This window comes from Protopterus annectens, chromosome 2.part0, assembly GCF_019279795.1.
Source record: "Protopterus annectens isolate FY-2018-M chromosome 2.part0, PAN1.0, whole genome shotgun sequence".
Lineage (NCBI taxonomy): Eukaryota > Metazoa > Chordata > Ceratodontiformes > Protopteridae > Protopterus > Protopterus annectens.
The window spans coordinates 634,759,574-634,785,141 of NC_056728.1; the positions used below are offsets into that span (position 1 = coordinate 634,759,574).

Here is a 25,568-nt window from a genome sequence, read left to right on the forward strand (position 1 = left end):
AAAAATTTAAAGCTTTGCATTTCAGTACTGTGTTGCTGCTTATGGAGATTTGTTAGAGTTGGCAATTTCCTTTAAACCTCTGACTGATTTAATTCCTTTGTTTTGTTATGAAAGGAGTGTTAAGTTCTCCTGCTTGCAATAAAAATGGTGGAAAACAGTTCCACAGTTTTTTTGTTATATATCCACTTTTTTCCTGATATTAGCAGGATTAATTGCCAGTCTAAGATTGACAGCATTACCTGACAGGGTAAACTACAGATTTAACTGCATCTATGATATGTTATGCAGGCAGAGATGAATTCTTCTGCAAAGTATGTGAGAAGTTTAGCTTAAAGGAAAAAAGTAGGAGGGCTTTCCCTTCCTTTGACTCCAGTGCAAGGAAATAAAAGTTTTAAAAAGTGCAAACAGATTTCTGGTACCTGTACAATGCTTAGAACCATATTGTAGCAAGAAAAGAAACTAAAAGATTGCATTAAACTGTAGGAGAGGGCAGCGTTTTCCTTTAAGAAATGTAAGGCCTGTAGCCACAAGGTTCCTTTATCACATGTGCACGATTCGTGCATTTACTGTCTAGGCCCGATAGTAAAACAAAAAAGAAATTATTTTAAGAGGCTTACTTCCTACCACGTCTACTGAGAAGGCATCTGAGGCTCACCCCTCCCAGAAAATGGAGATGAAAGGGCCAGGAAGCATCGTTTGGACCCTTCTGGATCTTCTGCTCTGAGCTAGGCTTTTAGTGCATAACCGCCTCTTCAGTTGTTTAAGCTCTCGGACCTGACTTCATCAGATCAGAAGACAAAACCCTCGGATCAGGCAGCTTTTGATGCCTGATGCCAAATCTGTATCATCGCATCTGACCCACTCAGATCTTCTTCGTCTCTGGATCCCGTACCCTCCCGCTTTCCATCTCCTTTTCTAGGGAGACGTCACCATTCCTGGATCTTGTCAGTTGCTTCCTTTTCTTTTTCATCCAGAAGTCTGACTGATGCAGATGTGGATTGGATAAGAAGGAAATTTTTCTCATCACAATTTCAAATGGGAATTCTCTTGACAGCTACCCAGTGGGGTCTTTTGAGACCTTTCTCAGTATCACTCCTTTTCTGATCCTACCTTTGTTTTCAGAGCACTTGAATCTGAGCATCCCGGCGCCATCTGTTAAATCCGAAAATCGTACCTTCCATTCCGATACTATGTCTGAGTGGACTGGCTGAGAGTCTGCTGGAGCCAGATAACTCTTGGAGCCCTAGTGTCATTGTTGGATTCAAGGTGTTGAAGTTGACTCCAAAATTGTTGGAGCAGTCTCTGCCCGTCAGAGCCTCAGCATTGGACACCTCTGCTCTAACCCTGCCTTGAGTGGTATGCCTTTGAGTTGGAAGGAGCCGACTGTCCAGAAGCATGTCTGCTTGGAACCTTCGTCCTCTTTCTCTCAGTTGCATTCTGCTTTTGATGTAGTGGATAGAGTTTTCTTTGCTGCCAGAGGAAGGACCCCCCCCCCCGATCGTACTTCCCAAACTCCTCTGTCATTGTCTTGAGCCTCAAATTCCTACTCCACAGTGGCAGCCAGTCTAAAATCTCAGGGATACCCCCTTTTCAGGAACATACTGCTGAATAAGTCCCTAAGAAGAGAAAGTGCAAAAGGAGGCACCTGGACTCTCCTCAAGATTTGGTCAAGGAAGACTCCAACCATGCTGCAGAGGAGGTCTGCAGAACTAGTGGTCTAGAGATACTTTCTCTGATAGATCCTGCCAGTACTTGTGAAAGGAGGCCCGATTGTCCACCTCTGGAGACGGTCTGAGATCGGTTATCCCTGCACCGGAGAGCCTGGCTACAGATTAAAAAAGATTCTTGAGTACAGAGGCTGTATAATACACTTTTCCCTACCCCCCTTGACATTAAGCAAAAATCCTGATGTTGACCCAGTCAGTGGAAAGCAACAACACAAGAAATAAGCTGCTAGAAAGAGTCATTCAAGAGGTCCCCCCCAGGCCAGTTAGAGTCTGGAACTTACTCGTGATTCTTTTTTAGTGCCAAAGAAAATGAAAGATTGGAGACCAATTTTGGTTCTCCGCAATCTGAACAAGTCAGTTCAGTACACAAAGTTCCAAATCATCACTGTTAATTCCATTTGGCCTTTTCTGCACTAGGACAATTGGATGCGTTCCATAGATCTTCTGGATGCATACCGTCATATAAAAATTAACAGACGAGCCAGAAGATGCACACGCCTTCTGGCTGTGAGCCAGTTTACCAATTCAGAATTGTGCCGTTTGGCCTTAACACAGCCCCCCCAGGGTGTTCATCACATGCATGGCAGTAGTAGCAGCTCACTTGAGACTGCAGGGATACCGGGTTTTTCCGTACTTGGACAACTGGCTCATAACCGCTTGGCATCTTCTGATAAAAGCACGAGATTATCTACTGCAGCTATGCTCTCATCTGGGAATTACCATCCGTCAACAAATCTCCGCTAGAGCCAACTGAAGTATTAGAGTTCATAAGGGCCTTGTTCAAAAAGATATCTGTGACAGCCTCCCTTCTCTTAAAAAGGGTTCAGAGTATTCAATTTTATGTCAAAAAGATAATCCAAAATTCTTTATCAGCTTGATCGCTTCTCCAAGAGTTGGGGTCAGTCTCTGCTGCGATAGTTTTTGTTCTGTTAGCAAGATACTGTATGAGAATTCTTCAGTCGACCCCTAACAACTCGGTGGTCTATTCTGCACCAGCCTTTGTCCACCTGGATAAGAATAACTGGCTTGCAAAATTATCTCTTGTGGATTTACTCTGATCAGATTTTGCAAGGTCGTCCCTTCATTCTTTCTCAGCCCAAGGTCATAGTGACCACAGACACTTCCCAGATTGGGTGGGGATGGCACTTCTTGGGAAAGATGGTCCAATGCACCTGGTCCCCCAGAGAGACCAACATGCATAACAGTGTCTTAGAAATGAGAGCAGTACTGCTAGCATTGCAGGCCTTCCAAGACTCCCTTCCTTCCAGGACTATTACGATTCAGATGGACAATGTCAGTGGTCTGGTAAATCAACAAACAAGGAGGAACCAGATTTTACCCCCTTGTATTGAAGCTTTGATTGTGGCAGTGGCCGAACTCATCCATTTGATTTGATAGCAGTGGGTATTATGTGGAAATCCAGTGTGATAGCTGACAAGTTGAGCACAGCCATTTTGTAGCCCCTCAAGTGGTCTCTCAACATGAGAGTTGCTGAAAAAAATATTACGCCATTGGGGCCAACCTTGCTGTGAACTCTTTGCATCTCCTCTCGGCAACAACTGCAGCAGGCACTTTGCCCTGACCCCCCACTAGGGAATCACCGAGGGACGGTCTCCTCCATGATTGGGCCCACTCCAGTCTCCCCTACGCTTACCCTCCCAACTCCTCTAATCACCTTAATTTTATAAAAACAAAAAGGTTAGCAAACAACATCTGGGGTATGGTGAGGGACTAGGGCATTATGGGTAATGGAGGGGCTCAAGGGTTTTCAGTAGCCATGAGCTGTATAATGCTGCCAAGTCAGAATTGAACCCATTTGTTGAAAAATGAAAATGGACAGCACAGCTGGAACGTTATGGTGAGTACATAACTTCCTTTTCTTGTGACTAACTTCTGCAAGGCAAGTTTCTTCAGAAAGCATCTTGCTTGAAGAGCACAGTTTTCCTAATTGTCCATTATTGGCCTCTTCAGATTTGGTTATCCTTTCTTTGGCTTGTCTAGTTCACCCACCATGGAATATGGACCCAATTCCAGACCTCCTGTTTCACCTGAAGGACATGATGCACCCGGACATTTTAGGCCTAAACTTAATTGCATTGTTTCTCCACTTCCATTGATAGCTAGACAACCCAGGCTTTCTTTGCCTGTCCATCACATCCCTTTGTCTTCCCATAAAGCTTCCACTAGGAAGATTTTCAGAAGAAAATGAAAAAGGTTTGTTTTTGGGCACGGCAGAAAGACTGTGACCCTTTTTCAGCACCACTACCTAAAGTTACTGAGTTTTTAGCTAGACCTTTTAATGAAAGGCCTTGCTCCCACGATTTGCTCCCTACACTGTTAAGGTACAACTCCTGAGTTTTTAGCTAGACCCTTTAATGAAAGGGCTTGCTCCCTCGACTGTTAAGTTGCAACTAACAGCCATTTCTAACTTTCATGTAGGAGTAAACTGTTACAAATTTGCTTCTTCAAAACTATGTAAGGCCTTTATAAGGGGAAATTTTCTTCTTGGACCTCCTTTTTAAAAGATCTAACTTCACCAAGGGGTTTAAATTTAGTTGTACAAGCTTTGACTAAGTCTCCCTTTCAACCATCAGTGAAGTGTGAACTGAAATTTTTAACCTGGAAAACTTCTTTTTATTAGCCATAGCCTCTGCTAGAAGAGTTTTAGAACTTCAAGCTCTCTCTTCTCAGCTTTCTTATTTGCTTTTCCATAACGATAGTGTATTATTGCAAACCAAACCATCCTTCCTTCCTAAGGTGGTGTCAGAATCTAATTATCAATCAGTCTTCCAGTTTTATTTCCAAATTTCATTAACAAAGGGCAATACATGTTACATTTGTTATATGCTCAGACACTTGTTTTCTATTTACATAGGACTGAAAATTTTGAAAATCAGATGAATTATTTGCCTCCTTTTAGGGATCTAAGTTGGGCAAGCCAGTTACCAAAGTAACTTTAGCCAAGTGGCTAAGTGATTGCATTTCCTTTTGTCTGCAAAAAGTTGGGTTTGTCTTTGCCAAAACCTTTAAGAGCTCATTCAACCAGGTGTATGGCAACGTCAGTATTTTTATCCAGATCTTCCATGAATGATTTTTGTGCTGCTGCATCTTGAACTAATCCTCATACCTTTATTGCTCATTACAAATTGGATGTGGTCTCTAGGGGAAGAGCAGCCTTCTGCTCAACAGTGCTCAGGAATATCCTTCCTTAGAGTCCTCCAGGGATTCAGGTAGCTGGGGGCTCTGTCCATTTTCTTGAGGAACGAATGAAAATTGACAAAATTAGATGAAGTTGTATACGCACCATAATGTTCCATCTTTGTTGTCCGTTTTCATTCTTCCTCAGCTGCCCTCCCTCTAACCCCATATCATTTATTTTTTGTGACTTCTGGAAGAATGAGAAGATGCTAAAGGAACCAGTGCTCCTGCCTTTGAGCTCCAGATACTGTTTTTTCTCGTATAATGGTTGCTCCTTAGTTTTATAATAAGCAAAAAGGTCCGCAAACGTCTGAGGTATAGTGAGATACTAGGGCATTATGGGTAAGGGAGGAGCTTGAGGCATTTCAGTATCCGTGAGCTGTATAAAGCAGCCAAGTCTGAATTGAACCAATTTGTTGAAGAGTGAAAATGGACAATATAGATGGAACGTTGTGGTGAGTACATGATTCTTTTCTTGTGGCTATAACTTCTGCAAGGCAAGTTTCTGAACTTCAGTCACTGTCTTCAAAACCGCCTTATTTGATTTTCCATAAAAATAGGGTTACTTTATGTACTACTCCTTCATTTCTGCCCAGAATTGCCTCTGAAACAAACCTCAGTCAATAAATTAATTTGCTATTTTTTTTCCCTAAGTTTGACAATAAAGGAGACTATATGCGTCACCATTTAGATGTACATAGGCAACTTCATTTTTATCTTCACAGGACAAGAGAGTTAAGAAAAACTAACCAATTATTTGTTTTCTTTTTTTAGTAACAAATTGGGAAAACCGGTATCCAAAATTACCCTAGCCAAAAGGGTAGAATGTTGCATTTCTTATGTTTATTCTTTGAGAGGTTTAACCTTGCCAAAACCTCTAAAAGCACACTCAAGTAGGTCAGTGGCTATGTCAGCTGCTTTTTGAGCTGGAGTTTCCTTTGATGATGTTTGCACAGCTACCACTTGGTCTAATGCTCATAGTTTCATTGCTCATTACAAGTTGGACAGCGTGTCCAGAAACAGGGCTGCATTTGGTTCTGCGGTTCCCTGGAACATCCTTCCATGAGGTCCATCCAAGTTTATTGTAGCTGGGGACTCTGTCCCATTTATTGAAGAATGAATGAAAATGACCACAACAGATATACAAGTTATGTATTTACCATAACTGTGTATTTGTGTTATCCATTTTCATTCTTCATTTTTCTCCCCCTTCCCCTATCTGTGTGTTTGGGAGTGACCTGATGGAGTTTTTTTGTTAGGAACCACAGTTCTGCTTTGGGCCGCTATTCTAGTAATATTAATAATGTGGAGAAGCAGTATAGTATTATGCTTTATATTTAGATGGTTATATAGTATCGGCAAACTTGATCTGAGGTAGTCTAGTGACTGGGCATTATGGGTAAAGCCAGGAGCTCGAGAGTCAGATCCAAAAATCTAGGGAAAAGCAGCGGAGTCCGATTGGTGGGTTGGATCTGAGATGCATTCATTGAGGAAGAATGAAAATGGACAACACAGATGCATAGTTATAGTGAGTACATAACTTTTTTATTTCTCCTTTTCATTGAAAATGGCAAGGGCTGTTAACACAAGCAACCATCTGATATTGTTAATCCTCGTTCATTCCCTACTCATGGGTATCTGTTCCGAGCTCGGAACCGAGCCGGCCATTTTCCAAGCTCGCATGAGCAAACTCTCGAGCTAAACTCTTGCCCACAACCCCCCTCTCCCTGTTACCTCAGATTTTGTTTGCCACGTTGCCATCTGGTCGTGTCAAGCTACTTCTCTTGAGCTAAGTACAGTCACTTGTTGTTTAATTGCTTTACAAATTACTTTTCTGTCAGAAAAGTTGATATTTTATTGTCTCTTACCCTATCACATGTAGGGTTCATAAATTCCTCAGGTTTTTCTGTCTTTTACTTACTACTTTTACCATGAGGTCTTTTCTCTTTAACATCGTTGGTAATCTTTCATACCTTTGGGTACTCTTTCATACCTTCGGGTACTCTCTTGTACCATTGTTGGAACTTTTCTGTTAGTTAATATGGTAGATAAAAAAGGTAGTCCGGGGTTTAAGCGGTGTTCTGATTGTGGACACAAACTGCCTTCTTCTGATGCACACTCTTTGTGTGTGTATTGTTTGGGAGCTTCCCATTTATCTGTTGAACCTCCCTGTACTATTTGTGAGAACTTTACTAACAGAACTTTGTTAGAAAGGAAAAACAAGCTGATACTGAAGGGACTTCTAAAATCTCCCTTTTCAGAGACTATTTCTGGGTCAGAGGTCTCAACCCCTCTTAAAGCCCATAAGAAAATGGATGTTTCTACTAAGGCTAAATCCTTGCCTTTGTCCCTGGCTGGGGACTGTCACCAACCAAAACCTAAAAAGGCTAAAATTTCGGCTCCAGAGCTCTGTCAGCCTCAGTGCTTTTGGTGCCTAGACATTTTGCACTGAGGCCTTCGTCTTCATTAGTGATTTTGGCTCCGTCCTCTCGTGCAGCCTTCTACTTATCGGCACCGAGGGGCTCCTCGGTTCTGACCATTACCACTGTATCAGCACGGACCATTCATTCGGCGCAGACCTTGACCATGTCTGCTCCGAGATCTTCCTCGGAACCGAGACCTTTATTGTTGACTTCAGTTTTGTCGGTTCCAGCTTTGGCACAGGCTCCCACTACTTCGGCACCAACAGCCACTTCGGCACCGATCCCTGTCTCAGTGCAGACAATGACCTTGACACCGATGACTTCTTTGGTGCAGACAACAGTAGTCCAGTCTTTCTCGGCACCGTTGTCCTCGGTGCGGTCAGATGAGATGGGCACTGAGTCTGCCTCTTGTGGACAGGCCTGTTTCTCCGTCAGTCTCTGTGAGGTCCACTAGAAGCCTTTCCGAACATGATGTGTTCCGTCTTGTGAACCAGGCATTCTTGGCCAGAGGTATTCCACCCCTCAGAAACTATCCTTCCTTGGGAGGTGATCACCCATCTCCAAAGACACCTTCTTATTCTCCTCTTTCATTGCCTTTGAAGTCCATGGATTTAGCACCGTCTTCCCCTTCAACGGTTCCTTTTATGGATCTCACTAAGGAACCGCAGTTGCCTTCGTGGCAGGAAAGTTTTGATACGACCCAGGATGTCAGCTGTGACACGCATAGCTTGCTGCGCCACAGCCATTCAGGGACTCTGGGTCGGCAGGCTGAGCCACTTAGGGGAGGAGTGCCCTTTGTCCTAGACATACACTCCTCTCCAGGTGGACCAGCCTTCCAACTGATGGAGAAGGCTTCTGCTGCTGCTGACGATACCGGACTGTGTCTATACCTCCGCCCTCCTCTGTTATACTGGATGTCCGGATGCATCTGCAGTCATAACATATGGGTTGTCCTGCCTCAGGCAGCCCCTCGGTTGGACGGATTCCAAAGTCTGGGTCTGGCCTCTGCTGATGTCACACTTTCCCCGACGTCAGAGCGTCTGGGGTATAAAAGCATCAGCCGACGCCATTTTCCTCAGTCTTTCTTGCCGCACGGTACCGGACTGTGTCTATACCTCCGCCCTCCTCTGTTATACTGGTTTCACAAGTCGCATCTAGCGGAGACCGGGTGCAAGGGCCGCAGGACATATTCCATTGGGAATCCTCCTTTCCGTTGTCTTCCCCAGCTTCTCCCACGGAGGAGATGTACTGGAAAAGTTCATGTAAGAGGAAGCACATGGACTCCACAGAGGAATCCCTCACGGAAGAGACAGATTTCAATGAGGGGGAAGGATCCCCTCGGTCTTCCTTTGAGGTATCCTTTGGCGATATCCTCAAAATCCTGAAACAGAGAGGTGACTGGCAGTCCTCTAATCCGACCCCCGAGGAATCTGTATTCCTGCAGGCCTTTCGCGCCCGGCCCCCTACCTCCTGGGTTACTCCACCTGCCGATGAACTTGTCAGGTTCATCGTGCAGCGTGCTTGGAAGGCCCCTGATACCATCAAAGCTATTCCCCGGAGGCCAGATAAGATCTTGTCCCTTCCTGCTTCGTATCCCCATTGGTCCAAAGCTCTTCCTGTGGTTGCTTTGGTGGTGGTGGCCGCAACAAAAAAGGATCTGGCAGAAGAAGAAAGCCAGACTGTCCATCCGCCTAACAGAGAGTCCCGGGCCCTGGACAGGATAGGGAAGTGCACCTTTGCTTCAGCGACCTTTGCTTTCAGGTCCCTGAATTATATGGCACATTTTACCAGGCTTCAAAGGGATCTTGTTTCTGAGCTCTCTGAAACCTTTGCTGATGCAGTGTCTGAGGTCCGTGACAAAGTGGCCTCTCAGCTGGCCAACATTGAGTCTATATCTAACTCTTCTATGCGACTGATATCTCACGCATTAGAAGGAGCAGCTAGAGTGGCGGGTTCAGCTGCGGTCTTGACAACACGCCTGGATGTGCTTGTGCAACTTCGTGGAACCTTTTGTCTTCTTTTGGAGGCCCAACTACATATAAATGTTCTAGAGCTGAGGGCGGTGCTTCTGGCATTGCAAGCATTCCATCCCCTCCTGCCGTCTGGGACAATTGCGATTCAATCAGACAACATGGCGGTGGTCTGGTACATCAACAAGCAAGGTGGAACCAAATCTTATCCCCTTTGTCAAGAGGCCATGAGGATATGGTAATGGGAGATGGCTACCAACCGTTTTCTTCTAGCAATGCACATTCCTGGGAGTTCCAACGTGATAGCAGACAGACTCCGCAGGTGCATTCTTCAACCTCACGAGTGGTCCCTGAATCCCTTGATAGTGGCGGAGATCTTCCACCGCTGGGGCTGTCCTTGCTGCGATTTCTTTGCATCCCCGACTAACTACAATTGCAGCAACTACTTTGCCCTGATTCCCCCTCCAGGACAGCCACCCAGGGGCACTCTAGTCCACGATTGGCCCTTGGGTCTTCTCTATGCATTTCCAACCTTTCTCCTCATTCCCCAGTTTCTGAAGAAAGCCCGGCGGTTGAAGAGCAAGGTGATATTGGCCCCATCAGATTTGGTACCCCATTCCTTTGGCCTCACCTACTAGATCGACCATGGATTCTCCATCCAACCCCGGAGTTAATCTCACACCCACAGAAATTGATTCATCACAGCCTGAAGCTAACGGCTTGGCTACTCCATTTCCCTTGATTGCCAGGTAGAATGATCTTTCTTTACCAGTACATGATATTCTCATTGCTTCTCATAAGTCTTCCACTAGAATTACTTATCTGAGCAAGTGGAAAAGATTTACCTGTTGGCTGAAAGATAAACAAGTAGACCCCTTTTCAGCACCAGTGTCGATAATACTAGACTATCTGGCCGACCTGTTTCAATCGGGTCTGTCGGCCTCTACTATTAGAGTTCATTTGGCTGCAATTTCTAATTTTCATGAGGGTGTCCAAGATTCCTCTCATGTCCCATAAATTGTACAAGACCTTCATAAAAGGTGTGAATCATCTGAAGCCACCTTTTAGAGAACCTATTCAACCATGGGGATTTATCATTAGTTCTACAAGCTCTGAAAATGGCACCTTTTGAACCAGCCTCTTTTTGCGACCTCAAGTATTTGTCATGGAAAACCTTGTTTTTGGTCGCTATTACTTCTGCCAGACGTATTTCTGAACTCCACGTTTTATGCATCAAGAGTCCATACTTGATTTTTCATAGAGATAGTGTGTCTGAAAACGAATCCGTCATTTCTGCCTAAAATGATCTCTGAAATGTCCATTAATCAAGCCATTGAATTGCCAGTTTTCTTTCCCAGTCATTCAGAGGAGAGTATTGCCTACATACCCTAGATATACACAGGCAAATCCATTTTTACTTAAACAGGACTAAACCCTTTCGCAAATCTGACCAGTTACTTTTGGCCTTTTCTGGACCTAGACTAGGATCTCCTGTTGCTAAGGTCACATTGGCTAGAATGGTTGAAGGACTGTGTGACCTTTATTTGCACACAACATAATATCTCGTTGCCTACTACCATGAAAGCTCATTCAACAAGGTCGGTGGCAACTTCTGCTGCCTTCTATGGCAGAGCTTCTTTACACGACATCTGTGCAGCTGCAACTTGGGCTACGCCTCATACCTTCAGCAATCATTGTAAATTGGTTTTGGCCTCCAAGGGAAGAGCATCTTTCGGTTCTATGGTGTTCAGGAATGTCTTTTCATGAGGGCCTCCCAGGAATAGAGGTAGCTGGGGACTGTGTCCCATGCGTAAGGAATTAACGAGGATTAACAATATCAGATAAAGAATTTATGTCTTACCATAACGTTTCATCTGTATTATTGATCCTCGTTCAGTCATTACGACTCTCCCTTCTTCCCCCTCCTGTGGTTTCTAGTGGATTTCACCATCCAGTTCCCTTAGGTTATTTGACCAGTGGTAGCCTCTGCCTTCTTTAACTTGCAAACTCAATCTGAGGTAACAAGGAGAAGGGGGATTGTGGGCAAGAGTTTAGCTCGAGAGTTTGAAGCTGATGCAAGCTTGGAAAATGGACGCCTCTGTTCCGAGCTCGGAACCGATACCCATGCGTAATGACTGAACGAGGATCAACAATACAGATGGAACGCTATGGTAAGACATAACTTCTTTATATGACAAGACCTATGCGGACAAGGTGGGGGGAAGGGTTGATATAGCCCAACTCCTGACAAATGCAACTGACTGCCTGGATGATAGATTATATTTTCTGAGGACTTGTAGCAAGAATTTAAGGAGGTAAAAAAGCCTGCTACTACAAAATCATATGTTAGTGAATGGAAAAGATTTTCTAGTTGGTGCCAGAGCAGTAACTAGGACACTTTTAAAGCTAGTGTTTCTCTGGATGTTCTGACTGAATTTATTGTTAACAGTATTCCAAACAAATGGGTTATCACTGATGTCTGGTTTGGGTACTAAAGCTTAACCTTCCCTATGTCGTACGTCTAAAGTGTGACGTCAGCTCTTAAGCATAGGGTAGGAGGGGTATGGGTGTAAGTCCTCAGACTATCTTGCTATTAGCCCGAATGCAGGTCATGTATCTGTCTGACTTTTAACTGTTTGGCCATTGATATTATTTCTTTAAAAACAGATACTTGCTCCTTTGGGGAACTTTCCTTTGCCTGTCTAATTTGTTGTGCAATATCTGTATCAGATGTCAGGAGGGGGTAAGTGCGAGTCCGGTAGACAAATCCCATGTAAAGATCTGCATACCCAGGGTTTGTTCTGCCTAGGCACAGAACACAAGTAGAGGCCCTGTTCCATTTGGCAATCCTGTGGTTTTGAATTCTACTGCCTTCACTTGACACTTGGAGACCCAATGTCAGAAGCTTTTGACTTACTCCATGATGGAGGATTCCACTTCCTCAGACATATCTCCATCCCTCAAGAAAAAAGTTCAAAAAAGACAATGCTGGATACTTGGCCTACTTTTACTGGTTTTGATACACCTACTGAGGTTTCAGAAACTGTGGTACATCGATTCCACCTCCACCTGTGATGCCCTGTACAGAGACCCTGCTGGAGGCTGGTATTGTGTTGGAGGGCCTTATGAGTGACGAAGCTACTCCCACAGAGAAAGGAGAATAATGTCTTTTAATTTCAGACTGCCCAGAAGTTATCCCACAGATTATAGCTAGGGAAGAGATCTCCTGTAAGTTAATTGAGGTACATTGTGGGACTGAATCACCCTGCTTGTTTCAATTGGATGTCACACCAAACATGAAATGACAAAATATTAAGAAGCCTCTTCACCTTCCCATCTAGGGAAGAGGAATAGATGGACTTCTCTCAAAGCCATTTTGGCCTTGAATTCTCCTATCAAATAGTCTCACGGCCAGATCCCTTCTGGTGATGATGAAGACTTAATTTCCCCTAACTCTCATGTTGATGAAGCTTCATTTGAATGCATGATTATAAACCTAATGAAAAATTTTTAGTGCGAGTCTAGACAGATTAGAGATGTCCAGGAAAGGTAGTACAGTCTGTTGGAAATGGGCAGTCCAGTCACTTCACCTGTCCCTTCAGTTCTGGAGGCTTTCTCGAATGCTTTCCAGTCTTCCTTTACTATCCCTGATTTGCAGCCTCCTGCCCCCAAAAGACCCGACAGATTTTATAAAGCTCCTGATGAACGTATTGTACAATCCTCTGCAGTAGCTCTTCCAATAAAATATACCTTCAAAACTACTTGTGAATAGCAAAACTTCTTCCCAATGCCAGTGCCCTCCCTTCAGAGGAGGACTGTAGGGCAAAGGGTAGTTGGGTACAAAAGGTTTATATCTCCTCTGTGTTGACATTTACAGCTGTTGATTATCAAATCCAGATGCCCATGTACCCATTATCCATAACTTACTCTCTAAACAAGTAAATAATGGATTCACAGGGGCAAGATTCCAAATAATAAATGTCCTTACTTAGCCTGCTCGGGTAGCCAGACACTGTGTAAAATGTAGTTATGGTGCTCTGTAAGCCTCTTCCAGAACAGCTGCTACTGGCTTTGTCCGTCGCAGGTATGCATGATTGTGCAGTTAACCCATGCCAGAAGACTTCAAAGTTAAACTTGTAATTCTTCTTTACACAAGAACCTTTTGTTTGGTTTACAAGCTGGCAACGTATTTAAAGCCATACAAGAACAAGGCATAACAGTGAAAGACTGCAGACTGATTCTGTTAACCTTTTCTGCATAGGTGCCAGAGAAATTACACGGCCAAGCCCACTGTTTTGTTCGAAGGGATTCCAGACCCATTCAAAAATGCAAGAAGCCTTCACAGTAGGGCTCACAAAGAAACCAGAGATGTGAGAGTGTTCAATCTCGCCGTTTGTTCTTACACATGGGTGTCGGAGCTGATCCTTGGCTCCGAGTCGGCCGCTTAGCAAAGCTCTGCATCTGGGAGAAGCTCGAGACCAACCTACCTCCCACAATTCCCTCTGCCTCTACCTCAGATCTAGTTTGCCGCTGCAACCGATCGCATCGATTTTTGAGAGCTCTGACCAACTTTGGGAAGATAAGCTATTTCTAATTATATTTCTTGTGAAATCTTCTATTTTTTTTTTTTTGGGAAACTTATCTTTAGTGTGTGTGACTGGTTCGCCCTTCGCTATTCTAATATATGTATATATATATATATATATATATATATATATATATATATATATATATATATACACACACACATATATACGTTAGTTTCCTTAAGCCCTACCCCTCCTAGTTCTAGGTTTAGGGTTGATTTTGATTTTTGCTATTAGTGTTCTGTGTTTGTGGACTTGAGTCCAACTATTCAAACTGTTATTGGTATAATTGTTTGTTTTTTCAACAGGATATGTCTGAAAAAGCTAAGTCGGGATTTAAGAGGGGTCAGTGTGGGCAAAAGATGTCTGTCACTGACAACCATAGCTCCTGTGTCTACTGTCTTGGCCCTCTCCATCTACAAGAAGACTGTTCTATTTGTCATTCTTTTAGTGGAAGGGTCATGACAGTTAGACGCAGGAAGCTTATGGATAGGGGTCTTTTGAAGCCTTCCTTCCAAGAAGAGCTTGACAAGTTGGACCAGGCTTCTAAGTCCTCGAAGGGATCGAAGACATCGGAGCCCATGTCATCGGCTCTGAGTTCTTCGTTTAAAGTTCGTTCACCGGTTCCACAGGCTTCGGGGCCGAGTGTCGAGCTTCTTACTGTGACCGAGCCTCGAGTCTTGGAACCGGTGTCGGAGCTTCCACCTCCTGTCTTATTGAGGTCGGTACCATCCTCGGTTTCTTCGACCTGTTCTTCCAGGCCCCTCTCCGACACCGACGCAGATCATGTGGTGCAGAAGTTAATGGAGAACACGGCCCGTCCAAGCTCATTTCAGTCTCCTCCCAGTTGGTGTCGAGACTTGAAGGCCTTCCCTTATCTCCATCTGGTCCTCCAACGAGGCATACACAGCTTTCGGAGCAGAGAGATGTTGATATGATGATTGTGGAGTCCTTGGTGCCGGAACCGTCCCTTCCTCGGTCGGCACCGTTGACCTCGACTCCGTCGGAGCCGTTGGCGGACTCGCAGAACCGATGATCCCTCCTTGACTCTGGGACCGAGAGTCGAACTGATCTTTTGGTGCCGACTCTCCCCCTCAGTGCCTCGGCACGGATCACTTCGGCTCCGTCCTCGGGGTCGATGCCCTTGGCCTCCGCGTCGGAGACACTTCCGCATTTCTCGGAACTGGGGGACTCCTCGGCTCGTTGTCTGGGGGCCTTTGACCTCATGAGGAAGGTATTGTCTTCTCAGACAACCACGTCAACAGAAACAACTTCTCTCTCCCGTAAAGGTCCGTTGTCTACTTCTGCACCTACGGCTACCCACAAGCGTAGAGCACCAGTGTCTCAGCCACTCCCAGAGTGAGCCCCTTCTTCAGAGGCCTCATCGGAAGCCCCTCCCGATGACGTTCCGAGGAAAAAGTTGTGCAAGAGGAGGCACTTAGATTCTCCACAGGAATCTTTAACATCGGATCCTGACTTAGATGAGTCAGAAGGGTCCCCAAAATCACCCTCAGAGGATGTCTCCTTTGCTGACATCCTGGAGATCCTGAAGCAGAGAGGTGATTGGCAGGCCCTACCCCCTTCTGAGGATGAGTCGGTTCTGCTGAAGGCATTTGGTGCTCGCCCTTCCTCCTTCTGGGTCAGTCCACCCTTCGATGAGTTAATGGAGTTAATTGCTCGAAGGGCGTGGGAGACTCCTGACACAGTGGAGCCAGTTCCCAGGAAACCTAACAAGTACATAACTGCCCCTCAGGACAAGTCTTACCTTACTAAGGGAGTTCCTTTGGACGCTATGGTGGTGGCCGCAGCCACTAAAAAGGAGATGTCCGAATCTTCCTCGTCTGTCCATCCCCCTAACAGAGACTCTAGGACCATGGACAGATATGGGAAGCGCATTTTCAGTTCAGCAACTTTCTCTATGCGATCGCTGAACTACTTGACACATTTTACACGATTACAGAGGGATCTAGTCAAAGAGTTGGGAGATACCCTCCAGGGTAATACAGATGCTGCTGTCTCGGACAAAGTTACAGCACAGCTGAACACCCTTACATCCATACTGAACTCGTCCATGAGGCTCATCACGTATGCGGCCGAGGGGTCGAGTAGGGCTTCAGCGATTGCTCTGCGTAGACAATCCTGGATGCGGCTGTGCTCCTTTGCGGAAGCCTTCAAGTCTTCCTTTACTAACGCCCCCTTTGATGGTGCCACTCTTTTTGGCCCCAAAGTAAGGGAGACCCTAACCCGGTGTGAGCAGGAAGGAAAGACGGTCTGCTGTCGGAGTCCGTTTTTCCACCCCATCCAGACCCTACCCCAAAGGGCAACGAGGTGGAAAGATGTGGTTTCGTAAACCCCAGGGTTCTTTCCCAGGCACACAGGGTGATGCCCCCCCCAGAGGCAGAGGAGGGGGCAGAAATGGAAGACGCCGCTCTGGCGGCAGAGGGGGTCCACAGAACCAAGGTGACAGGGATACTATCCCTGGGAATCCTTTCCAGCACTCCTCAAAGGAGGCCCGACTGTCCTGCTCTGGAGGCAGTCGGGGGTCGCTTAGCTTTATACCCTCAGGCCTGGCAAAGCCTTACTTCAGACAATTGGGTAAAAAGCATTATCACCAGAGGTTACAAATCCTCTTTGTATTTCCCCCATTACTACAAAGACGGTTCCCAGATGTACCACCCCATCTGCGAAAACCTGCAGCGATAGAAATCTCAAAGCTGCTAGAAAAGAGAGTCATCCAACCAGTCCCGGCGGACCAAAGAGGATCCGGAACTTACTCAAGGTTCTTTTTAGTTCCAAAAAAGACAGGGGACTGGAGGCCAATTCTGGACCTAAGCAATCTCAATACATTTGTGAAGAAAGAAAAGTTCCGGATGGTCACGCTTCAGTCGATCCTTCCGTGTTTACAGAAGGACGACTGGATGTGCTCAGTAGATCTCAGGGATGCCTACTACCATATCAAAATGGCCAGAGTGTCCAGAGATCACCTGCGCTTACGGCTGGGAGCCAGCCACTTTCAGTTTCGGGCCCTGCCCTTTGGTCTAACCTCAGCCCCCAGGGTTTTCACCAAATGCATGGCACTTGAGACGCCTAGGATTCAGGGTGTTTCCATATCTGGACGACTGGCTCCTTTGCCACCACCAAGCGTCAACTGATACAGGCCAGGGACTACACAATCAGCCTTTGTGCTCAGCTAGGGATTTCGATAAATTTAGAAAAATCTGCGTTACAGCCCTCGCAGCATATTTCATTTATAGGTACAGATCTAGATACCCGTTCTATGCTACTAAAACTGCCCCTCACAAGAATAGCTTCCCTGCAAGATCACGTATCTCTTCTGCTATTGTCCAAGAAGTCCCCAGTCAATCTAGTCCTGAAAGTCTTAGGGCTCATGTCAGCTTCCCTCATTGCAGTTCCCATGGGGAGGCTACAAATGAGAGTTCTCCAGTGGCTGCTGTTCGCACAGTGGTCGTTCCAGCAGTTACCCCTGACACACGAGATTCACATAACTAATACCTGCAAAGCACACCTGTCTTGGTTACAGAATCACAACTTCATCAGCGGCCGGCCGTGTGTGTTACCCAAACCAACAGCCACAGTGACCACGGATGCTTCCCTGATAGGGTGGGGGGGGGGCATCTTTCAGGGACAGACAGTCCAAGGCGAATGGTCCAGCTTAGAGTACAACCTGCACATAAATGTTCTAGAGATGAGGGCAGTGTTTCTAGCGTTGCAACACTTCTCCCCCCTTCTACCTCTAGGGACCATTGCAGTTCAGACGGACAACATGTCCGTAGTCTGGTACATAAACAAACAGGGAGGAACCAAGTCTTACCAGTTGTGCAGAGAGGCCATGAGAATTTGGCAATGGGCAGAATCCACGGGTCGCTTTCTAATAGCAACGCACATCCCGAGGTTATCCAACGTCATAGCGGACAGGTTGAGCAGAGCCATCCTGTTACCTCACCAGTGGTCCCTCAATCAGAAAGTGGCGGAAAGGATTTTCCGCAAATGGGGCCAGCCTTGCTGCGATCTGTTTGCGTCTCCAATGAACACCAAGTGCAGAAGCTACTTTGCCCTTTTACCTCCTCCAGGGGATGTCCCCAGGGACACTCTGATTCACGATTGGCCCCCGGGTCTCCTGTGCGCTTTCCCTCCTATACCACTGATCCTGAAATTTCTTCAGAAAGCCAAGGACCAGGAGAGGACTATAATTCTCATTGCCCCATTCTGGTCTCGACAGATTTGGTTCCCCTTTCTTCAAGCCCACCAAATGCGGGAGCCCTGGATTCTGGACCCAGTGCCAGACTTGCTGACTCATTCGTCAGGAGCTCCTCACCCATCGCTCCTATCCCTCAAGTTAGCAGCTTGGCTGCTCCGCTTCCCTACTTAGCCAGGTCTGATCTTCTCTCTCCGGCGGTTCAGGACATTCTGGTCGCCTCTCATAAGGCTTCCACTACCAAAGTCTATACCAGTTAGTGGAAACGTTTCGTCTACTGGGTGACTACTCAACATTTGGATCCCTTAGTAGCCCCTCTAAACAAGATTTTGGAGTTCCTGTCCATGCTGTTTCATCAAGGAGCCTCTACTGCCACTTTAAAAGTTCAGTTGGCCGCTATTTCCAACTTTCATGGAGGAGAAAACGGAGCTCCCATTATGGCTCATAGGCTTTGTAAAGCCTTCATGAAAGGGTCTTTTCATCTCAGACCAACAGTTAGGTTACCTACAGCTCCTTGGAATCTAAATTTGCTCTTATCCCAACTAATTTTACCACCCTTTGAACCAGCTTCTTCCTGTTCCTTAAAGTTCTTGTCCTGCAAGACTCTTTTCCTAGTAGCTATCACTTCAGCCAGACGAGTATCAGAACTTCAGGCACTTTCCATCAAGCAGCCATATTTAATTTTTCACCCTGACAGTGTATCATTACACACCAACCCTTCCTTCCTCCCTAAGGTTTGTTCGGTCAACAACATTAATCAGTCCATTGAGCTTCCTACATTTTTCAAAAGACACTCCAACAAGCTGGAATATATGTTGCACAAATTGGATGTTCATAGACAACTCAGATTCTACCTGGATAGAACTAAGGACCATAGGAAAGCGGACCAACTCTTTATAGCCTTTGCGGACAACAAAAAGGGCATGGCAGTGACGAAGTGCACACTTTCTAAATGGCTAACTGATTGTATAACCTTCGTTTATTCTGCTTCAAATCAGATTTTGCCCACCAAACCAAAGGGACATTCTACTAGGTCAGTTTCCACATCTCTGGCTCATGCGGCTCGTCTGCCATTGGATACTATTTGTGCAGCCGCCAGTTGGTCTAAACCGCATACATTCATCACTCATTATAAAGTTGACAGGACTTCCAGGGATAGAGCATCTTTTGGTTCCACTGTGCTCAGGAACGTTCTTCCGTAAGTCACTCAGGGTAACGGAGCTAGGGACGCTACCCATGTGTAAGAACAAACGGCGAGATTGAACACTCTCACATAAAGAAGTTATGTCCTTACCATAACGTTCCATGTGGAGTGTTCATCTCGCCTTTGTTCTTACATCCTCACCCTCCCACCCTCAGGTCTGGAAGAACGTTCGGATTTAGAAGTCTGGTCTGTTTGTCTCCCACTAGTGGTCTCTCTCTTGTTCCTACTGGCTTGAGCTAGTTTCTGATTCTTATGTATACTTATGTATTCTTTTATGCTCATAACCTTTGTTATTGCTGGATCTGGTCTTGTTTGCAAACTAGATCTGAGGTAGAGGCAGATGCAATTGTGGGAGGTAGGTTGGTATCGAGCTTCTCCTAGATGCAGAGCTTTGCTAAGCGGCCGACTCGGAGCCGAGGATCGGCTCCGACACCCATGTGTAAGAACAAAGGCGAGATGAACACTCCACATGGAACGTTATGGTAAGGACATAACTTCTTTTTATCCTGCGTCTGGGAGGCCTCCCTTTGGGGGGAAGTCACTGTGACTCGACAATCCAAAAGGCTTACTCAATCTGAAGCTGGGAAAAGATCACCACAGACGCCATGGCCTGGAGAGAACTTCTCTTCTCAGTGACATACCTCCCCTACCAACAACAAAGTCCATCTTCTATCACCCATACTGCAAGAATTGTAGGCTCAAGGCACTATAGAACCAATGCCCATAGAATTCATAGGAAGGGATTTACATTTTTAAGTGTCAATCTTCAAAATGTACTCTCACTACACCACTGCTGCCTTTTATACTTCCTCAAGCATACCTAGAATCCCTGAATCTAAAGCATACCTACCTCTCTATACCAGTTCACCCCTCTTGTAGAAGATTAATCAGGTACTGTACTGGCTCATCTCAATTTCCATTGACTGCTTTGCCTGTTGGGCTTTCTACAGCCCCAAGAGTTTTCACAAAGTGTCTAGTACCAGCGATAGCATTTTGTCAAACTCAGGAAATTTAAATATATCCTTACTTTATTTGCTAATCCCAGCTACCTTGCCACATATCCTGTTGCAGTATCTCCATTTCACCCCCAGCAACCTCCTGCTTTTGGGGTTCACTCTCAACTACAAAAAATTATCCCTCCAGCCCACTCAGTACCTAGTATTTCTGGGCTGCAGACTGGACAGGGAAAAGATGCAGGCTTAACTTGCGTCAGGAAAGTGCAGAATCTTATGACTTATTTTGTTGCCCTTTCCTCCATTTACTGATGCTTGGCCGGGGAAATTGTAAGAGTTCTGGGATTTATGGCAATTACTATCCCAGTGCTCCCTTCAGCCAGACTGCATATGAAGAAAATTCAGTGGTACCTGAAAACAGTGTAGTTCTAACTTTCTCATCCCCTAGACAATGATTCCCATTATACCTTCTCTGATGAAGGTAGGTGTATCAGGTGAAACTCAACCCAGGATTCGCCTTCTCCCCACCAGTTCCATTTCAGCAGATGTACACAGATGCCTTGGACAGCCACCCACATGCCAGCAAAAACTCCAGAGAGCCCACATCAACTCGAAAGAGATGACGGCTCTCATTTAAGCCCTTCAGGTCTTTTCATGTATATCTGGAAGCCGGGTTCACTTTGAGTATTAACTGACAACATGACAGTCTTGTGGTAATTAAATAAGCAAGGAGGCACCAAATCATATTGACTGTGCAGACTAGCACAAAGGGCTTGGGGTCTTGACCCCCCAGAAAATTACATCCTTACTTGCAGTATACTTCCTATCACAGGGCAGTGTTGGCAGACACAAATGGACACTGAACAAGCAAGTCTTCATGAACTTCCTTGAATGTTTGGGGGCACCTCAGATCTGTTTGCCTTAGAAAGCAACACACACCACTCCCTCTCTTGCACTAGGAACGTTTGCCCCTCTGCCTGGAGGACAGATGCTTTCTCATTTCAGTGGACAGTGAAGTTCCTTTATGCCTCTTCCACCTGCAACCTCTCGTTCCAAGGGTTCTGCTAGAGATACAAAAACAAAACTTACTAGTTACCCAATTTTGGCATAGCGTTGGTTCCCTTTCTTTCTTTCAAGGGCAAATACTGCAAACTGCCACACAAGGCAGATTTCGTTACTCAGCAGAAAGGATAATTACTACATCCCACCCTGTCATCGCTAAACCTAAGCTTTTGGATGATATGGTGGAGATTCCTGTCATGCACCAGTTTTCAGAAGATGTAATTAAGGTCCTCCAAGAAGCAAGGAGACCCACCACTTGAAAATCCTACAAAGCCAAATGGAAGAGATTTTCTTTCAAGTGCCATGAGAATAAATAGGACCCCCAACAAACCAGAGGTACCTTTATCCTAAAATACCTGTATAAGGTCATGGATGTAGGGCTGGGCTACTCCTCCATCAAAGCCCACCTGCTGGCTATCTCTGCATGTCTACTTCTCAGCCCTCCTGTTATATCCAGACTTGAGATCAGACAATTTCTTAAAGGAGTTCTGCATTTTAGACTACCAAGGAAAGGCTGCATCTCCTCCTTGGGACCTCAGATGTGTGCTAGAAAAGCTCACTTTGCTTTCTTTTGAACTAGCAGCTTTGGCAAAGTGCTAAAGGTTTTGGTGCACTAACTGCCTTCTCCGTGGAGCTTTGCTTGAGCTCCTGGCAGTTAGAGTACATGGAAGCTTTGAAAAACTGGATGGTTGCTCATATACTAGGTAGAATGTCACCTTAATAGCATAGGCTACTGCAACATTGATCTATTAGAATATGTACCATTGTGGTTACATTTAGTTACACACCTGTACTTTGTATTTTATTTTAGTGTGGTGTAGGCTAACTGATGTCTGAGTCATTTGTTCATTTCATTGTTTCAGGTGCGTTTTTTATCTGATCTAGTTAACTGCCATGTGATAGCTGCCCCTTCAATGGTTGCCATGTTTGAGAACTTTGTGAGCGTCACACAAGAAGAGGATATTCCCCAAGTAAGAAAATTTGCCTTTTTTCCTCCTTTTTATTGTTAAAATAAGAGTGATTAAATTGAGTTAATTCAGTTACTGGAATTTAAAACTGGGCTTTTCACTACTTAATTGCTGTACTTTTCTTGGCAGTGCATTTGTAGTACAGTTCAGAAAGGTAATCCATATGTTTTTAAAACTGTGATATTGGTCCCCATGCGAACTTACACAAGCCAGCAGACTCAGTACAAGTATATAGGAGACCGTGGCAGGTAATTTAGAAATTCTTTTTTTATAACATTGTTAGTAGGAAATTTTTCATATTTGATGCAGAAACTTTCATGCATTCTGCAGTTCACTAACCAACAACTGTACACCTGATTCAGCACTGCCTGTATCGCATGGAAAAAGAGAACACCTGAAAAATTGCCACAGAATGCTGGTGCTTCAGTCTTGCCACCTGCATGTGCTAAGGAGCTGAAGCTTGAGGCTTGTATTAACTTGAAGATTGTAGCTGTGGACGAGTAAGCAAGAAGAATCCTGGATGTTCTTCGTGTTTCACTGTTGCGGTCATTACATTTGGGTAATCCTGCTGGCAGGTTGCCCTCAGCCGGCCTAAATTCCAAAGTCTTAGGTCCTGCGTCGGCTGCTGTCACCCCTTCCCTGACGTCAGGTTGTCAGAGGTATAAAAGAAGCAGCTGACGCCATTTTCTTTAGTCTTTCTTGCCGTGCGGTGCCTGATGCAGAAGCAGTTTGCAAGTGCTGGTCGGCTGACTCCTGAGATTTTCGTATTTGAGTTTCAGATCCAAAGTCTTCAATAAAGCTAAGTACCCCATTGGGGAAACTTTTTTTCTTGCTCCAGACCGATGTCAGAAAAAGTTAATAATTGCCGGAGTTTACAAAAAACGCAAAGAAAAGGATAGAGAAAAACAACCGAGGCCCAAAACAGATGAAGCTTCTCCTATGCCAGTTGCCGGTTCTCAGTGAGGCGCTTTCGCAGCCCCTGACGCCTGCTACTTTAGAGTCGCAGGCCGCTAACGACTCCCACATGGAGTCAGCCATGCCTCTGGATATTCAAAGTATTGGAGCCTCGAATGCAGATCCCTCAGGTGGGTCCGGAGCTGCTGAGCAGGTACCGGCTTCTGAGGGTGTATTCAGACCTAAACACCTTTACATTAAACCGACTTCAGCTTCAAAGGCAAAGACTAAAGCACCTTTTAAAGCAAGGAAACAAACTCAAAAGCCACGTGGACAGGCTTCTATGCCCAAAAAACAGATGCTCAAAATGGCCGAAGACTTGATTACCTTGATCAGGGGTTCCCATCCCCCTCTTGATAAGAGGCCTAGGCAAGACACTGACTATGAATCTTCAGATCAGGTTTCTATTTCTTCTGATTCCTCTTCTGATCAAGACTATTCTCTTCTCCCCTATGAGGATTCTGATGCTGAAGAATCTATACCTTCAGCATCTCCTCCTGAGGACTATTCATTTGGGAAAACCTTGCATACCATGAGGGAGCATTTCCACTGGGAGAGCCAAGATTTTTCAGAATCTAAAAGGAGGCTCAGGGATTTTCTTTTACTACCTCAGCACAGGCCTCTAGCCATTCCACCTGTGTTAGACATTGTAGATGTGTTTTTGGAGTCTAGTCTGACTCCTTACCCCCAGCTCCTGTTAAGCCTGACAGATATTACAGGGTTCCTGACTCTCACAAATTACTTTTTAAAAACCCTGCTGCTGACCCCGAAACTATTTCAGAGTCCAAAGGGAGTTAAGGCTTCCACTGCAGAAAACCCAACCCCCTCTGACAGAGATTCAAGGGCACTGGATAGATGGGGGGAAAAAAGGTCTACACCTCGGCAATTTTGGCTATAAGGGCCTTAAACTGCCAATTTCTAAACAGAAAATGTTGTTAAATTCTGAATGTGCAGAAAACAAGGAAATGCAGGATTTATTATATGCAGCAGAACAAGTTGGAAAACATACTTTGAAATGTGGTTTTGATTCTTTGGAGGTCTCCTGCAGGGTCGCAATTACGGGTTCTGTAATTAGGAGGCATGCTTGGTTAAAGGAACAAAATCTGCCTGATCATGTTAAAGTTAAATTACTAGATGCACCTTTACAGCATGATACTTTGGTGTTAAGGCAGAAGAGGTGTTAAAGAAAATGGAGGACAAAGCTAAATCTATGCAAACTGTCAAAGATTTTTTACAAGTACAGCCACCTAGGTTTAGTAGACACTGGCCTACACAAAATTGGTCCTTTCCTGTGTCAGACAGACCTCAAAGGGGCAGATCCAGACGCCCTAGGGGGCAGATCCCAGGCGCAAGGTTCTTATAGGCCCAAGCAGTGGGGGTGCTTCTACCTCCAAAGCTGGAGAAGATAGGTCACAAACATACAGAAAACAGTCCCAATGACTTCCCCCTGCCTGCACCAAGCACTTACCTTTTGGCAGCACCCTTAGGGGGAAAATTAGCACTTTTCGCTCAAAATTGGCACATCATAACCCAGGACAAGTGGGTTCTAAACATAGTGTCACAAGGCTAACAAGTTCCATTTCCATACTCTACCAAAGGCAAACGGCTGGCCAGATCTGCCAACAAATCAATGGGCAGAGGCACAAAAACAAGTGTCATCCCTCACGGACATGGAGGCCATTCAACAAGTACTAGAGCAAGAGCAGGGCAAGGATTTTACTCAAGACTGTTCTTGGTACCCAGAAAGGACAAGGCCAGGAGGCCGATACTGGACCCATCTATTAAACACTTTCCTGGATATTCCAAAATTCAAAATGTTGACTTTGCAGCAGCTTCTGCCCATGCTGGGCAAGAACGCTTGGCTTGTGACTTTAGACCTAAAAGAGGCATACCTGCATGTTCCAATTAGACAATCATGCAGAAGATACCGAAGATTCAAGGCTGGTTCAAAGCATTACCAAATCTCTGCACTGCCCTTTGGCTTATCTACTGCACCCAGGGTCTTTACAAAGTGCCTGGCACCAGTAATTGCATTCTGCAGACAAAGAGGAATACAAATATATCCTTACTTGGACGACTGTCTCATTCAAGCAAAGAACAAGGACATTCTTCTTCAACATCTGGCGTTTGTCAAAAGACTTCTAACACGTAGGGTACACAGTCAACAAAAAGAAATCAAAACTAGTACCCTCACAAGAGAACATTCCTGGGTGCAAGCTTGAATACAGTTGCCTAGATGGCTTATCTCACGCCAGACAAACAAAGGCAACTGATTATCTATTTCAAAATGTTGGCAACAAAGGCCCA

General features: G+C 45.2%; 1 protein-coding gene across 1 annotated transcript in view; it reads left to right on the plus strand.

Moving 5' to 3' along the window:
- The window catches only part of NCBP1 (nuclear cap binding protein subunit 1), a 2,903,332-nt gene that overhangs the window by 716,547 nt on the left and 2,161,217 nt on the right, over nucleotides 1–25,568 (plus strand). Inside the window, exon 8 of the mRNA XM_044060340.1 lies at nucleotides 22,203–22,310. Coding sequence (XP_043916275.1) covers nucleotides 22,203–22,310 — 108 coding nt within the window. The remainder of the gene's footprint in view (nucleotides 1–22,202; nucleotides 22,311–25,568) is intronic.